This window comes from Letharia lupina, assembly GCF_014066315.1.
Source record: "Letharia lupina isolate WasteWater1 chromosome Unknown contig_6, whole genome shotgun sequence".
Taxonomy (NCBI): Eukaryota; Fungi; Ascomycota; class Lecanoromycetes; order Lecanorales; family Parmeliaceae; genus Letharia; species Letharia lupina.
Genome location: NW_023502975.1, coordinates 1443171 through 1460682, shown reverse-complemented (window position 1 = coordinate 1460682; position 17512 = coordinate 1443171). Strand labels below are relative to the sequence as shown.

Here is a 17512-nt window from a genome sequence, read left to right as displayed (position 1 = left end):
TGCCTATCTACCTATCTATCTATTCTATCTCTACGAAGATCTCTTAAATATCGACTACTTAATCGCCTTATTATGAAGAAGATATTTAAACGATTTCCTATCTATCTATCTACTCTATCTCTACGAGAAGATATTTCGACTATCTCTCGCTTATCTTATCTATTATCTATCTATATTAATAAAGAGATCTTTATCTAATTTATTATAGACTCGAATTAAGAAGAAACTTATTCTAAATCGTTATTAACGATTTAGTATTATTAGGTCTAGATTTATAATCTTAATATTATTATTTAGAATCTTAATATAATTATAATACGACTTCGAGAGTTATAAGACCTTTATCGTTTTAATATAAAGACTCTTACTACTATAAATACGAAATTATAAATTAAAATTTAGTATTACGTTTCCAGCATAGCGTGACTAGCGTAACTTGGCATGTCGCTTCCTTTCTTCGATTTCGTTTATAGCTTTAGCTTATTTCAATCAATCAATCACAATCAGAATCAAGAAACATCTTTCCCTTCTTCGTGAAACTCCTTTTTAGAAGTACATGTATGCTTCTTACATAGTATCTCTAAAATTTAGATCTTAATTATTAAAGAAGAAATAATTACTCTAGTAAAGTCTTTAAATTTCGATATAAATGAACAACTAATTAAATTAAAAGTTATTAAGACTAAAATATCTATCTCTACTATTCTTATTATCGAAAATAATAAGAAATATTCTAATATACTCTACTTCTATAGTAAAAAAGAGAAATAAGACAAATAGCGATTCTATCTAGACTTCAAGTTTCGATAAAATACTATATTATTTTCTAGTAAAAAAGATAAAATAAACTATATTCGAGACTACTGTAAGTTAATTATATTCGATATACTTAAGATATAAATAAATCTATTAAGCGAGAATCTCTATAATACTATAAAAGAGATAATTTTAGAGCTTTATAATATATTTAATAATTACGATAAGCTAATAAAGAATAACGCTTTACTTTATAACCCGGCGTTTATTATAAAAAAGAAGAAGGTATATAATAAGTTCTATACTCGATTTTTAGCTATTATTACGCTATTAAACTATAGCGAAAGTTATAAAATTACTATACTACGAAGACTTATTACTCTTAAGCTTTAATTATAAATCGTTAATATCTTATTATCTTTCTTTCGCTTAGTTATTAAGTATTTATAAAAGATTAATTAAGATCTTCGTTAATTAAAGACTATATATATAAATATAAAAGAGATTAATAAATAGAAGTTTAAATTAGATTTATAGCGATTACTCTATTTAAAATAGCTAAAGAATTAATTAAAGAAAGAAGATCGATATTTTAAATATCTTAGCTATAACTATCGATCTAATTAGATTAAAATATATATAATCTTAAAGATATTATTATTTAAAGAGATAAAGATTATTATAATTAAGGAAAAGATTATAAAGAAAGTTATAGAGAAGTAATAACGATATAGATCTTATCTATAGTAGTAGTAATAAATTTCTTCTTCTTTCTCTAATTAGTAATAATCGTTCCGTCTAGTCATATATAGCTAGCGTATTCAAATTAGTTTCGATTTAATAAATCATCGGACTTTACGTTTTTAAACGAATTAGCCTTATTCGATTTCGATTTTTTTTTTTTTTTTTTTTCGCTTTTTTCGGCAATGCGCTAAAACTACGAATCTATTATACTATCTCTCAGCACCCTATACTATTACTTTAAGCACCTTTTCAAGCTATTATCCTATATTAATACCCCTATTATTTATATCCGTAGGCCTACTATATAAGATTTAACTTAATATCACGATCGAATATAGAGAGTATCTGCGAGAAAAAGTTTAAAGTTATTATTTTAAAGAGTAATAAATATGCTTTAAGTTATAAAGACTAATATATTATAAATTATAACGATTATCTCGCTATTATTATCTTACTATCGCTATAATTTAAATTATAAAAATATAATTATTTAAAAAAGAGAGTAATATTATAATTTTAATCGATATTTCTTCTTTAAATTTACGCTAGACTTTATTTAAGCTAGCTTTTTAATAATTTAATACTCTAATAACTTTAATATATATATTATTTAGTAATCTTTATAGTTAATATTTTATTTATATAATACTATTAATATTATTATTCGATATACGATTTATTCTCTAATATAAGCTAGTAGAAGTATAAAGAAGATTTAATTTAAAGTCTATTTCTTTTAATATATTAAAGATATTTATTTCCTTTAGATTCTTATTTAATCTAGCTAGATTAGTCTTTATATAAATAAAAGACTTTCTAATCTTTCGAGTAGTAAGCTTCTTTAACTATAACTACTAACTTCTTAATAATATACTCTCTTCTTAACTATATATTTAATATAATTAGTAAATAAATTACTATCGCTCTAGAAGAAAGATAGATAATATTATATTAGAGACTTAATAGTATATATAATAACTCTATATTATAGTATAAAGAGAATACTATCTATATAGAATTATTATAAGTATAGGTTTCACAGCAAGGTAGAAAGGCCGAAAGGCCTTGGCACGCTAAGCCCAATTGGGCCATAACACAAGTAAGGTCATTGGAACCGTGACATCAGAGCCATGAATGATGCAGATGAGTGCAAGACCTTTCTCAATAGAACGGAAAATGTGATCGATAGCACGAAAATCGATGAAGAATGCTTATCCACTGTGGCACTGATCCGGATATGGTGTTTATACATCAACGTCAGGAGGGCTGTCCCCGTCAAGAAAATAAGAAACACCGCAAAACCATTGTACCAGCGCCAAGAGGAATCGAACCTATTACGGACTAAATGCCTCTAACCTCCATAGGCTCGCGCTTAAGAGAGGGTGTGCTTCTTACGATCGATTGCTTAAATTTCATGACCGATGCTCTCACTCGTACCCATTCAAAAACTCTTATCATAATCTTTCGCCCCTGGATCCACCCTACTTGCTTCCACAACAGCTGGAGTAGCATCAATGAAACTAATAGCTCGTTGTCGAATGGGATGTCGTATAACCAGCCTCGACACCTCCTGCGGGTTCTTACACCAGCGGAAGAAATTTTTCCGTCTATAGAACCCTGGATTAGGGGATGACAGCAATTCCTGTGGAATAGACCTTGAGCTAAGCCTACTCGTCGTTGAACACCGACAAGGTCGAATTGTCTTGGCAAAATTGACCACCGTAAACAGAAGCTAAGCCTATTTGAGGTTTTGAGCGCCGCCAGCCTTAAACTCCCACAACGGTTCAGTCATGAAAACGCTTCAACCTGTCAGCCCGTCAAACCGTAAAAACGTCGACCTTGGCAAAACCTACATCGTAATTCAGAATTCGAAGTTTATCAGCGCCGTCAACGTTCACCCGAGGCCGCAGTCCGTCCTGCCATCTGTCGCAACTGACAATGGTCCTGGTCCCTACGTCGCTAGTCGTCTTCTCCGATTTCCCATCTTCCATGCTTGCAGCCTTTTGTCCAAGCTGGCGTAAGACGTCCGACCAATTGGGCAGAGACACTATATAGGTGATCGCGGGAGAAGAGATGGAGAACAAAGGTGCGGTAGTAGAGAAGGCGGGCCGGGAAAGTCATTGTGGACATTATGGCCTTTTCTTTTCATTAACATCGAGGGATTTCGATTCAACGTCCAGATAAAGAATTCACGGAGCACTTTTTCTTCGTTCTACTCACCTTATCGACGTCACTAACCCTCGTCCACCGCCGCATCGCCTACACTCTTTTCGTTGTTTTCATACTCGTTGTCAGCAATCAACTCCACGCTACCATTCCCGCCACTCATTATCTCATCCTCATCACCCTCTCCCTTTTCATCAGCCCTTTCATCCTCGTCGGGCCCCTCCTCGAATCCATCCTTTCCATCATCTTCCAATGCTACCCGTTCCAAGTCCTCCACGCTCACGATCTCAGATCACCGCACAGCTGTTTTCGTATGTCTTATTGTTTTTGCGATAGCTCGGCTTGACCTTCGATTCTCAAAGCCTCGACATGGAGATGAGGAGGTTGCTACATCTTAAAAATGGATTCTCGAAAAGGTGATGAAGCTGAAATTGAACCCTTTCTGGTTTGTAACTCGTTGGAGGTGAGACAGAAATCTCGGGCTAAAAAGTCACATGAAGATGGCAGATGAGCTGAGTATAGGTTTGCATTCATTTGAGCTGCGAGCAGGTGCCCTTGGACTTCTCAGTTCCGTTTCGGAGTCATTTTGGAGTCATTGGCCCGAGGACCTTGGCTTTTTGTACATACACTGTTAGGTATACGCAAACAATGAGGGAGAATTCATTGTCGAATATTACTGCAGAGGTCTTATGCGTGCCGGTAAAATTGGTGTTGACGAGGGCGTCGACGCAGCTCAAGAGTGCCCAAGAGCACAGAATTACGCTCACTGCGTTCGCCATGACGGGGCCCGTAGGTCTGCTCAACTCCTCCAGAAGGAAACCTGCTCAAGAGCCTGACAAGACTTTGAGACAGAGACCTAAAACCTCGGGCCCCGGATGGACGAAGACGATGTTTGTGGTCATTCGTCGCGCCAGCGCCAATGTGCGCACTATCAGACATCCGGGGCATCCGGGGCGCGTCGCAAGCCTAAACGCCGTTTTAGAGGTTTGGCTGGGGTTGCGAGTTGGCAGCTTGGCAGTTGCTGATTACTTTAGAGCCTAAAGGCCCCTAAGATGCGGCTATTTTTAGGCTCCCTTGGCTGAAACTCCTGAGCAATGACCTCCGGTGATTCAGACCCGCGACCTCTTGATAAGGACGTTTTGCAGGAAGAGCAAAATCGTTCTGTAGAAGGATGATGGAGGTTGGAACGCTTGAGGAGATGCTCGACCTATGGACTGCCGCGCTTGTACCGATCATGCCTGTGGAGGCTAACAAAATTGGAGGATGGGGCGAGATTCAGGCTGTTTGCGTGCATGCGTATAAATGCCTTGATGACAGAGAGATTTGTGGGAAAGGGTTTTGGGACATTGACAAGAATACCGTTAGAAATTTCTCCAAGAACAGAGCACATGCCTCTGTTCGGAATTGCTCTCGGGAGATGTGCTGTAGTGGCCTGCACACAGCCTTGTTGGAATATCAATTTTCGGCGACACATAAGAATGGGCTGTGAATTCATTTCCCAGGAGAAGGCAAGACCTTCAATTTGCAGCATGATTCAGCAACTTGCCACGCGGAAAACTGCATATACAGCAGCTGTGTGACAAATTTCTGGATGCCTCACGTCGCCAGGGTACTTCTTTCCTATGCCAGTCTTGCGGTTTCAGGAGGCGAATGAACATATTCAGGCGGTGCCGTAGCGAAGGCTTAGCAAGCTGACATGATTGCACCGTTTTGGGAAACGACAGTCGAACGATGGCAGCAGCCACTTTGAAGGGTTCAGAGACACTGATAAGAGCTGAAAGGTTTGCAGGCAATTTCCGACCCTTACAGAAGCAGCGCTTAAATGTTCACAGCTGCGACCGGGAGGCAGGGCCAAGCGAATAGAGTTGGCTTGCAATGACTTGCAAAGGGGGGGAAGGGGCCGGGCCCGGAGCCTTTTCGGGAATCGTCGCGGTGTTCATCGAAACCTGTCCTACCTTTTGCGGTAGCGGAATCTCGCATATTAATGCATTGGAGCCCAGTCGCTGACTTGAATCAGCCGTTGATCGATTTTCGTCCCCAAGCGAAACAAGGCTGACGGTTCGCATGGTGCAAGCTCCTGTTGAACAGGTGGAACACCTATCTCCGGCAAATTCGATGCCGCCGGTATGGTTGAAACTTCACTGATGCGATAGTGAGGAGCTAATTGCGGTGTCGGGCATCCAATTATTAGTGGTTACTGACTTGCTGAAGGTCTTTCACCGCTGCGCACCCCCCGTCGTGCTAAAAAGAAGCAAAAGGGTGGTGGATCTTGTGTGGGTGCCTTGGCATCAATACAAAAGCATTTGAGAAATATTATCCTAAATGCGCCGAAGTGGCAACTGAAAAAAACTGTGCATGCGGTTTCACGCAGCATAATTGCGGCCTGATCACGGATGGGCGGGCAGCATGGCAGGGCTGGAAATTAACTTGGTACAAGCGCAAATCCTCGCCCGGCCGTTGGAAGTTCTATAAAAGCTTCCGGTGATGCCACCTGAATTGTTATTCCCGGATCCCTCGAGGTTTTCCGCGTAATGTCTGACTCAAAGCACGGCCAACGGTTGCCCAGTACCGTCCCGAAAAAGGTATGCCGCTGTCTTCTGCCTGTATCTGCTCCCAAGGTTGAATATTGAGTTATACAGGCTAGACAACCTAGTTTTGCAAGTGCAAGCAAGGCAGCCTCGTCTTCGACCAGCCAGTTTGTACCTGGTACGAAGAGCTGTTCAAATGCGGCTGTACCTGAGGAGCCATGGAATGATGTAGTATGACGTTTCTTGCCCAATCAAAGGTGAAAGCTGAATACTAGCCTCGCAACAGTCTTTTGGAATGTACAACGAAGGAAATGTGGTCATCAACAACACTGAGCGGCGGGATGGCACAGGCAAATTGACTCATACCAGATACTGGGTATGCTGCAAACAGAGATTGGACAATGGGCAAGTGCAGTATCGATTGAAAGATAGATCACCACAAGAAGACGATGACCAGCTGGAAGAAGACGAGCTCTATGTGGGTGGAGAAGATAATTGGATTGACGAAGAATGTCTTGACTGGGTTAAGGATTAGGATCCATTGAGTGAGCGATCAGCGCACTTGTTCCCGAGAAAAGGACAAACAAGCAGAATGATGAAGCGCTATGCGCTTGGACCCGTCAGACTCGGTTCCAAGTCTCTGGTTGGATAGACCTCATGTACTTATCTGCTCTCTGCGTTGAAGCCATGCAGCTTACGTTACTTTCCAGAATCAAATCAGAGCATGGTCCGAGGGCCAAACGCCAATGCTGACTAGGGTTGGGGCATAAAGGAGGTGGGCGATTGGCGTCTGTAGATTCCCAACTCTGCAGGATCGCGCACTTGGGATAGAATGGCGGCACAAAGCGCAAAGCAGCGAGACGGGGCTGACTTCGATTGCATCATGAACAGCCCTTGCTTAGCCTCCCGTGGTGTGTGTGACGGCCTGCCCCGTACCTCTTGTTCAAGCCTGGCTCATGATACTTACCTTATTTCGCAATTCGCATCATGGTAAATAATCTCATCAGACAGCCTGACAACAAAAACATCTTATTCTCCTCTGCTCATAATGACACAAAAGAATGGAATTGAAGTCCTACGAAGCTCGCCCCGGGAAGCCGCGCCGCGCCTACGACACCCGCCGTCAACCACGTCAACTAGCCCATCACGCGGAAGCTCATCAAACCTGCTGGTATCAGATGAGTTTGACGCAGAGAAGTCTAGCAACCAAGGTGGGAACTCACTCTACATCTTATGACTCGTTACTGAATCTGCCTTTCCCACGAAGCTCAAAAAGGTGACCTTTGCAGTCGAGCGAAGCAAGCATTTGGACTTTCAAGTCAGCTGCCACCGGGACTTACTTATAAGTACAAGGTGCCTCCAAGGATCCGAACTTGTAAGTACAGAACCAACGGGACGCAAGCTGACACTGACCGAAAGCTTCAGTGGATGAGTACCCGGTTGGCTATCCGCAACTTGCTGCCTTTGAGGACTGCGATCCTGCCTTTTTGATATGCCGCAAATTTGGATGGCTTCACACCCGTCTATTGCTGCATCTTCAGGATGATCTTGAGAAATTAGAATGGGATCTCGAGCAAGTTGACTAATGGCAATCCTCGAAGGGTGACCCTAAGGCAATAAAGTCAAACCGCATGGGCGGTTCCGATTCGGAGCGCCAGACACTGTTGAACAAGATCAAAGAAAAGCTCAAGGAATACGGTGATTTTGCGCACTCTACACATCGGGTCCTTTTTGTACTGATCTCTCTGCAGACGAGCTCATGTTCCACATACAGCGAGTTCAGGCAATCAGAAGGCCAACGGAAACCCATCAGAACGCATTGTACGGACAGATTACCCACAACATTGCTTGGGCAGAGCACAAGTGGATATGTCAATATGATGACCTGGCAGCCTTATCGTCCGACACTGAGCATGGCTGGTTCAACGTGTTCCTCGAGGGGACACTGAACAAGATTTCGAGAAACGCATTGCTGGTAAGTACCGCAACTTCACCCGCCAACGAAAATTTCAATCTTGCCTCGTTACAAGTCTCCCCATTCATATAAATCGTGCACTCGGCGGATATATTTCGAGTTTGCCTTGATGATTCCTCTTCCCTAGCATGTTCAGGATATTGGTGCCTACCGCAACCCCAAAGCTAACAACGTGGTTCAGGCAATTTTCCGCACCCCGGAACAGAACACTAAGACAGGTTCTAAGACCGTGGACCTCGTATCTCCTGGGCGACTTGACTTCCTCCTTCGTGCCATCCTGACGGTCCTCGCCGCCTCCCTGCTCCTCTTTCCCGTCCTTATACTCTTTGAACTCCAGACAGAGGACCCCAGCAAAGCTAAAAGCAGAAGCCGACTTCAGATTCTGGTTGTGTTTCTCTTCACACTCGCGTTCTCGACTTGCTGTTCGCTTTTCACTAAGGCCAGAAAGCAAGAGGTCTTCACTGCCACCGCGGCTTATAGCGCAGTATTGGTGGTTTTCTTGAGCAATACCTCGTATGGGGGAACTACGCCTAGCAGTGCACGATAAGCATGCGTGCGCGAACATACCGCACTGGCCTGATGCATCTATGTCCTGGCTCGGTCTTTCCATTTATGTCTACAGGGCGGTCTATGGTTGCCCAGTCGCCTTTCTACGTCTCTTTCTGTTGGTCGTCGGATAGGATTCGATGGTAGTGCACCGTCGCTGCCATTGCAGGCTTCGAAATTTCACGAAACACTGGAGAGAGTCTTGTAGATTATAAAAGTGGCTTAATCTAAGACTAGACTTGACTTCGGAATAGCGATGTAAGCCAGTCTACGTCGTGGTGCATTGAAAACAAGTTGGCGGGCAATCTTTGACAGCAATGCCTCCTGGAGCTCGAGACATTTGTTGGGTAATGAACAGTGGATAGCATGGAACAAGGGATCATTATGTCGTAGACATGACTCTGATCTAGCCAAACAGACCCAGACAAGGATTCACACTTGATGGTCTCTTACCCGTAAGGCTTTACCAGTATAAAAAGGCATGTTCTCGGAGGTAAGACAAGGAGGACTGCCAATTCACATCCAATTGATGATCTGCTAAATGCTGAGACAAGGCTTCCATACTCCTTACGTCGATATCGAAATATGACTGATATCCGAGATTAGGCTTCCATACTACTTACGTCCGGAATATGACTGATATCCGAGACAAGGCTTCCATACTACTTACGCCGATATCGGAATATGACTGATAGCCGAAACCCAAGAGGAACTCGGTAGGGTATTCTAAATGCTCATGCCCGCCACTTGATAAGCAACAATCCAGGATACTCTCATTGAGCACGAGGCTGATAGAAGTGGGCGGGGTTTTTTTTTGATACGCATGTGATTGTAGTCATACAGCTTCGCATAGCAGACCCAGACCAGGTGGAGCCCTAGCATGCATGCATGCACCGTAACCATCACAAATGTGTTGGAAGCAGACAATCAGGGGGCCATTGCATTGACCAAGGACCCTCGCTTTCACTCACGCACCAAGCACATTGACATCCAATGGCATTTCGTACGGGACCAAGTGGAAACAGGAGCAGTCACATTCGAATGGGTACCCACCAACGATATGGCTGCGGACGGACTTACCAAAGCCCTTACAAATGACAAATTTGCTACATTTGTACACCAAATTGGACTCAAGAAGAGTGGATAGGAGGAACAGCCCAAATTCGGACTGTGTGGGAGTGTTGGAACTAATAGTGTTTCCAGCCCACCATTTGGACTGTGTGGGAGTGTTGGAATCAGCCAATAGGAGGCCAGCATGTCTACACCACTAAGTTCCAAATAGGTGTTGTGACTACTTCTCATGGTGGCAAATAGCCTTATGGTGGCAAATAGCCTTCGCGTGGGCTTCACACCATAATCCTTCCTACATACTTCATAGAACATGACAATAGAATAACTATTCTACATGATATGAGACCATTGAATGCACACATTATCCAATAAAATGATGCCCAGCGAATGCGTTAGCGAGACGTGCAGATACAGATCATGCGAGTGAAGCTGCCTGCACAGGACTTGCTGCGAGCCCGATCAGGCCGAGGGACGCATGCTGTCAAACACGTGGTTCGGCGCTGCTCGTTTCCCTTCGTCTGGGCCCGAAGGGGGAAAAAAAGAGCAGCGCCCCATTTTCTGGACCTTTTCAAGGCTACTTCTGGTGACCATTGCATGAATCGCTGAGGAGCAGCAAATTGCTTTGCAGCTTCAAGAGGCCTTCTACCCGGTCGAGCCTTGCGACCTATCATTTTTCGATCTCTGGGTGATTTTCTTTTGGAGGGTGCTGGGTAGCGAGACTGCTGCATACTTCCTACGCATATATCTTTCATCTAGAGGGTCAGGTTGGGCATCAGGGTAGCCGTCGATACTGCAGAAACACTCACCGCTACATGAGTTGATGCACGGGATGCATGAGATCCTGGATGCCTCAATTTCGGCTCTAATAATTACTTTTAAGATGTCTTCGGAACCACCTTCAGCCTTCCCAAAGAAACGTTGTGACGTGGCAGGATTGTTTGGGCTCTTCTGCGTGACGGGGTGTGGCTGTGAAAATGCGGCTCAAGTCAGAGGAGATGTGGTTGGCCACACCAATCTCGCGGGCAGCGAGATAAGGGCACTCGAGCCTACCGAATGTCTATAAGGCCTAAAGACCCTCCGACAAGAAATGCAAAGAAACCCTTCAGTCGTGCTGTGATCCCCCACATACCACTCTGCAGTCATATCAAAGGTCGATCCAAACGATATGAATCGTTCTACGAAGTATCTGGCCTGTTCTTACAAGATCCACAAGAACCAGGTACGTCAACGAGCTCCGGGTCGCCCAAAACTGCTATTCCGCTTCACCTGCTCAAAGATGGACAGAGTGGGGAAAGAGTGGCTATCAACAAGGCTGCAAGTATCAAAAGTGCCGGAAGAGTGGCTATCAACAAGGCTGCAAGTATCAAAAGTGCCGGTAGATCGACCATCAGCAAGTCCCCGAGCGTCCACAGTGCCGCGGACAGCCAGCGACGCGAAAGTGCACTGGTAAGTCCTCCAGGCTCACAGCCAATCGCTCTTGTGGACAGCGAATCTGATTAGACGCAGCCGCCAAAGAAGTATGAGGATGTCGAGTCCGTCTATGACGAAAATGAGCGAGATGACAGCGGTCGTCCCACGGGCAAACGGTATTGGATCTGCTGCATCGACTGGAGTCAGTCCAAAAGGACGTGGATGTACAGGTTGAAGGACGCGCCGCGTCCGGGTGGAATCACTGTTCGCTGGGTCGAGGAAGAGTCTCTGAGGGAATGGTATGCCTAGCTTCGATTGGAGAGAGTGGTTATGTTGGCGACTTCAGAAGAGGCAGTAGTATTTTCCTTGTATCACCGTATCATATTTTCTGAAAATATGAAAGGAGGGTGAAGGAAAGGGGGAAGCGTTGGGCGAATTACCGAATCATACCCCGAAAGTACGAATCCTTACCGAATCATACCCCTACACCATTTCACACCCAAAGATGGGGTATGATTCGGTAATTTGCCATTGCTTGGGGGTATGATTTGGTAAAGATTCGTACTTGCCATGGTGGTCTACTTGAGTGGCCTACTTGTAGATACAATAGGTGTCTATTAGAAAGTATTCCTTCAGGGCCCCTATAGAGGCCTAAGTAGGGGTGTTTTTGTTTGTAGCGTGAAGTATAGATACCCCTAGGCTGTGTTTACACTTCTGCTCCGGGCCGAAGACCCCTAGAGCGTAAGCTAAAGATAACCTAAGTGTTTGAGTCTTTTAGGGTAAGAGGTACCCGGAAGCGTCTTCGGGGGGGGGTAAACCCTATAAACCTTAAAGCGCAGAGCAAGATGTACTTAGAAATCATTCCTATCAAACGCGGTTAAAGAAATCCCCTTATTTCTATGGTCAGATAGGTCAGATCGCGGATTATCTCCTTCGTAGGTTGAGGCCATTTCGACAATTTATCGAATCATACCTCATATTTGGGTGGAATTTGGTGTAGGGGTATGATTCGGTAAGGATCCATACTTTCGGGGTATGAATTAGTAATTCGCCCGGGAAGCGTCGTTTCATAGGGTTCAACTGTTGCATATGCATGTCATCTAGACGCGGAAGTCATGGTTGAGCGAAATTGAAACAAGGAGAAGGAGTATGGGATTAGCGATCGCCCTGACAAACATGTTTTGATTGGCTAGACAAAACGCCCGACTGCGTACTGAAACATGAGCGGGCTGGATCGTATTCTTCTAACGCAGTCACCCACTCACGACGGCCGAGTTTTGGAAATTCCACCAGTCAGCCGGTGCCCTTGCGTGCGTTCTTCCCACGATCCATGAGAATGCCAAATAAAATAACAGAGACTTGCTGCGGATCATAACGTTTCGCAACAATTGGTCTCACCCGTTGCCGCCCTCTGGGATTTCATCCTTGATCCAAGTACCATTCCGAGGCGTCTCACAGGGGCCTTATCGGTGTGAATGAAGGCATGCCTTGCCCACCGTGTCACACCCATTTTACCAGCCTCCATTCAAGACCTACGCCGTCAGCCCAGTCAAGAAAAGTTCCAGAAAAAAAGTACTCATCCTCTGTGACAATTTTCAATAATCACAAACGGGCACTTGCAAAGTTTGCGCCAAGTGCGCGGGAACTACGAAAATAGACTCTCGATCTATGCCCGCATTACGGCAAGCAAATTGGAATGTGAGCGACGGCGATTTGCAATCCTCTACAACAAATCACGCGCAAGCAGGCCGTGACCAGGTCTACGAGAACCCATCAAGTCCAAACAGCCAGGAGGCATCGACAGAGTCTCCACGTCATAGCGTCTCAAATCTGCCCTACCCCTTCGATTCCCAATCTTCCTTAGAGAACGACAATGGCAGCCACGGTATGTACCGCACTAAGGTTGAGACGATGTCAAGGAGTTGACAGGAGGGCCAGCATGGAGAAGAAGCTTGATCGCACGCATTATAGACACGTTTCAACTGTCCAAGAGCTATCTGCCGGGGCATGTCAAGGGCGATGTAGATCAGATCATACATTCACGTAAGCCTTCTCCCCTTCTAGTTGTTCGTCAGGCTTATACTGTGATTGTAGTCAATGAATACTGTTCAGGCTATGGAAAAGTCGCTGCGATCGAGAATTTGGACTCGGACTTTTTAATGTGTGTATTCTAGGACTCCATAATTTCTTTTCCGCGCGGATCTTGAGTCTTGAGACACAGCTTGGAAGTTTTCTCTCTTCAAACGTGTTTTAAGCCTCGATATTGCCCCCTCAAATAGGCATCACTAACCGCGAAATTGTAATCCAGATACAGGAAATTTGGATGGCTTCGCAATTACGCTCTGCTACACCTTCAGGATGAACTTGCTGCTCTCCAACATGAGTTGGAGGAATTTGATAAATGGGATTTCAGAGATGGTGATCAGAAGCGGCTAGTTTCGCGCCAACTGGACTATGGACGCCCAGACTCAAGACGCAGGGAGATCATGGCCAGTGTGCACGGCAAGCTTAGAGAATATGGCACGCTCACAGCTTCTTTCCGGTCCGGATTCGCATACTAATGCAATAGCAGATGAAGCGCTGTTGCGAACGCAGAAAATCCAGGCGATCAAAAGGCCTTCTCGCAGATCTCAGCGGAACGTGCATAATCTGATACACAATACTGAAAGCCTAGTCCGCAACGAAGCTGACTGGATTCGTGAAGGAACCGACCTAGCTGCTCTAGGTTGTGCTGCCGACCGAGGGTGGCTGAATACTTGTCTGGAGAACACATTAAACACAATATCAAGGACCGCTACTAAAGTGAGTGCTCAACATCGCCTGCGTCGTGTTTCTGTTCAACGCCATCCCAGTATGGTGTGGCCACGTTTCCTCTGCCTGTGACCATATATGGTTCAGGTTCAAGCCTTCCATGCATTTCTGTGGACCTCGTCTGGCTCTCTAACATTGCTGAACAGAAGCTCTTCCAAACTCACGAGCAGGAAATTAAGACTGGAGACGAAGCACTCCACCTGGTCTCTCTCGACCGCCTCGACAACGTCCTGCGCGCCATCGTTACGATGGTAGCAGCGATTTTACTGCTCGTCCCCGTATACGTGCTTTTCAAGTTGCAACCAACCAGCATGTCAGATGTCGAGCGGAGGGGCATCTACCAGATCCTCACAATCTTCATCTTCACCCTGCTCTTCTCCGCCTCTTGCTCAATCTTTACGCAGGCAAAGAAACAGGAAGTTTTTGCTGCAACTGCCGCATACTCCGCTGTGCTGGTCGTGTTTCTAGGCAACACATCAAACGTCTTGGTGGCCACGAACAATTAGATGGCCATGGAGAATTTAACACCTTGAGCTGCTTTTAGCTTTCCTACTCTTCGTGCCTTCTTCGAACATACTTTCCGCTTAGCCGGTGCTCATAGCCGGCAGTTGTACATGGTATGGTGCTTGCTTTGCTTGGAGAAATTTGGAGAAAATATACCCTTCATTTAACGGGACGGACTAAAGACGGCTTTGATTTTGAAAGACTACTAATTTTGGATATTTTATTTTCATTGGTATACACGTTCCTTGACCTTTGCGTTCTAGTGGTATTGCGCATAGTCTTTGGAATGGAAAAGCATGGAAAGAGTTACAACAACGAGTTTCTGGACCTCTTTGTACGTCAGACACATCTTAATGTGCGCCTGAATAATGTTTCCTCCTGTACCGCTTATTCACAGAGTCAAGGGGGCCATACGGGAGCGTAAAAACTTTTCACCTTCCTGTCGCTTATCGCAAGTTCAAAAAACAATAGCTGCATATCGGGAGTATGTGCACATTGCGGGCTACCATACCACTTCCGCTGGGACAGGGTTACCTGCATTGACTTTGCATCTGATTAATAGGATGCTTTTACTGGACTACCTCCCTAGGATCTCAACGCTAGCTCTCGGCCGAGCCGTGCTTCATGTATACAGATCGTCTTCGGAACCCGTTGGTCTCAACAGCAGGGGACGCTGGTGAATATAACAATACCTCAAAGCCGAGACAGGCTTTCAAGGGCACACCAGTTTAAACATCTTGATTAAACATGGAACGACAGATTGCGGTAAAGACTTTCGTCGTGGATTTCCACGCTCTCAAGCTCATGTCGATTTCGCAAGGCTTTAGGATTATGTCTCGGTGCATTTCATTGATCGAATCGTGCAAGATCACTGATTGATGCGATTATCTCTTTTCAGTTCCAAGAAATCAGAGCATCCGCCTCTCTTCTTCGATATGCATTACGAATCCACGTTTTCCGCACATTATTGAAGATCAGCGTCAATCTGATCAAAAAGAGAACGGCATTTGACCTTCGATTGAAGGTCTGTGCGTAACGCCGAGGGCTTTGAAAGAAGAAGTCCTCGTCCAGACTCTTGATGCTAACAATTACCGATGCTCTACAGGATCGCATACCTTCCGGTAACAACCTCGAAGCGGATCCGGCTTTAGCGATCTTGATATGGCTAAGATCGTGGACAATATCGGTCATTGGCCCGTCGGGTGCTGCACCTCGTGCAGATGCGGCTGCGGCTGCACTGCTAACCCGAATGGTCGAAGCTCTAGAACGGGGGGATCTGCAATATTCAATTCGAAATTTATTCGCCGGATTCGATATTAGATCCTGTCATCGTGCCTACCTAAGCCATTCATCCAGTAGCTTTTCCAGCTCTGGGGACGGACGCTTGACTCCTGCGTGGGGTCTGCGGCGTAGGTGGGTTGGCACTGCAAGCGTCCGTATCACGACCTGATTAGCTAGTCGGAGTTGATCTCCCTCATCTCCCGAAAGCGCTGTCACGGTTCTAATGACCTTACGACCTTACTTATATTATGGCCTAATTAAGCTTAACATATCAAGGCCTTTCGGCCTTTCTATCTTATTATAAAGCCTATATTTATAATAATTCTATATAGATAGTATTCTCTTTATACTATAATATAGAGTTATTATATATATTATTAAATCTCTAATATAATATTATTTATCTTTCTTTTAAAGTAATAGCGATTTATTTATTAATTATATTAAATATATAATTAAAAAAAGAGTATATTATTAAGAAGTTAGTAGTTATAATTAGAAAAGCTTATTATTTAAAAGATTATTTAAAAAAAAAAATTCTATTTATATAAAGATTAATCTAATTAGATTAAATAAGAATTTAAAAAAAAAATATCTTTAATATATTAAAAGAAATAGATCTTAGATTAAATTTTTTTTATATTTTTATCGATTTAATACTAGCTATAAATTTCTTAATTTTAAATCTAAATAATATTTAAAGTTAAATTATTATAAATAAATTATAAATATAATATTATTTAGAAGAATTTAAGAATTTTAATAAAAAAGTCTTAAATATTAGTAAAGCTAGATTATTTATATAATATAAGAGAAAGCGTTTTATTATTAGAAGATATATTATTAAATTTAATTTAAATTATATTAAAATATAATTTATAAATATTATCGAAAAAGAGTTAATTATAATCTTTATCTTTATTATTAATTTATAAAATTTTATAAAAAATACTATTAAAACTTCTAATACTTAATATAATAAATTAAAAATATTAATAGAAAGCTTTCGAATTATTAATTATAATATTAAGATATTTTAATAATAAAATAAAGAATTTAATTATAATATTATTTAAGCTAAAATAAAAATATTAATAATTATTATTTAACTAAATAATAGTAATAGCTAATTATTTTATAAATAAGAAATTAATAATAGATTTCGAGATTTACGTAATAGATATTATATTAATATTATAAAATTTATTAAAGAAAATAAAAAATTTAAATAAGATTTAAAATATAAAGAGTAATAGTTAAAGAAGTAATAATCTTCTATATTAATTAATTTAAAAAACTTTAATAAAAAAGATATAAAGATTATATCTTATTAGTCGAGTATTTTTATTAATAATCTTTATTAAAATTTATATTATATCTTTATTATAAATTATATAAAGAATATAAAATTAAATAAATAATATTTCGATATCTCGAATTTTTATAATATTAATAATTAAGATAAGTAAAATAGCTAATATTAATATCTTAAAGCGAAATTTAAATAAAGTATTATAATCTTTTTTATTAAATTTAAAAAAATCGATTATATATAAAACTATTATAAGTCTATTATATATAATATTATTAAAATAAAAATAAATAAAGATATTTTAAACTTATACTAAATTATTTAAAAAATAATTAATAAATTAAATAATATATTCGAAATATATAATAAAATTATTAAATTAAATATTAAGATATTTAATTTTAAATT

At 41.9% G+C, this 17512-nt stretch overlaps 5 protein-coding genes across 5 annotated transcripts; 4 read left to right on the top strand and 1 right to left on the bottom strand.

Annotated features, from left to right (window-relative positions):
- Window positions 1–3733: 3733 nt before the first annotated feature.
- On the bottom strand, window positions 3734–4445 carry HO133_009243 (uncharacterized protein; the record flags this gene model as incomplete). Its single annotated transcript, XM_037300104.1, has 2 exons — window positions 3734–3952; window positions 4308–4445. 2 exons carry the CDS (start codon window positions 4443–4445, stop codon window positions 3734–3736), a joined length of 357 nt encoding a protein of 118 aa, XP_037154930.1.
- Window positions 4446–6197: 1752 nt separating this feature from the next.
- Window positions 6198–6729, top strand: HO133_009242 (uncharacterized protein; the record flags this gene model as incomplete). Its single annotated transcript, XM_037300103.1, has 3 exons — window positions 6198–6248; window positions 6306–6425; window positions 6481–6729. The coding sequence occupies 3 exons, from the start codon at window positions 6198–6200 to the stop codon at window positions 6727–6729; spliced, it is 420 nt and encodes a 139-aa protein (XP_037154929.1).
- Window positions 6730–7255: 526 nt separating this feature from the next.
- Window positions 7256–8716, top strand: HO133_009241 (uncharacterized protein; the record flags this gene model as incomplete). The annotated part of the gene is made up of 4 exons (XM_037300102.1): window positions 7256–7405; window positions 7796–7892; window positions 7946–8169; window positions 8297–8716. The coding sequence occupies 4 exons, from the start codon at window positions 7256–7258 to the stop codon at window positions 8714–8716; spliced, it is 891 nt and encodes a 296-aa protein (XP_037154928.1).
- A 2123-nt stretch (window positions 8717–10839) lies between these two features.
- HO133_009240 (uncharacterized protein) lies at window positions 10840–11505 on the top strand (the record flags this gene model as incomplete). The annotated part of the gene is made up of 3 exons (XM_037300101.1): window positions 10840–11232; window positions 11293–11372; window positions 11427–11505. The coding sequence occupies 3 exons, from the start codon at window positions 10840–10842 to the stop codon at window positions 11503–11505; spliced, it is 552 nt and encodes a 183-aa protein (XP_037154927.1).
- Window positions 11506–12864: 1359 nt separating this feature from the next.
- Window positions 12865–14513, top strand: HO133_009239 (uncharacterized protein; the record flags this gene model as incomplete). Its single annotated transcript, XM_037300100.1, has 6 exons — window positions 12865–13081; window positions 13135–13239; window positions 13291–13357; window positions 13505–13716; window positions 13769–13998; window positions 14154–14513. The coding sequence occupies 6 exons, from the start codon at window positions 12865–12867 to the stop codon at window positions 14511–14513; spliced, it is 1191 nt and encodes a 396-aa protein (XP_037154926.1).
- Window positions 14514–17512: the final 2999 nt, after the last annotated feature.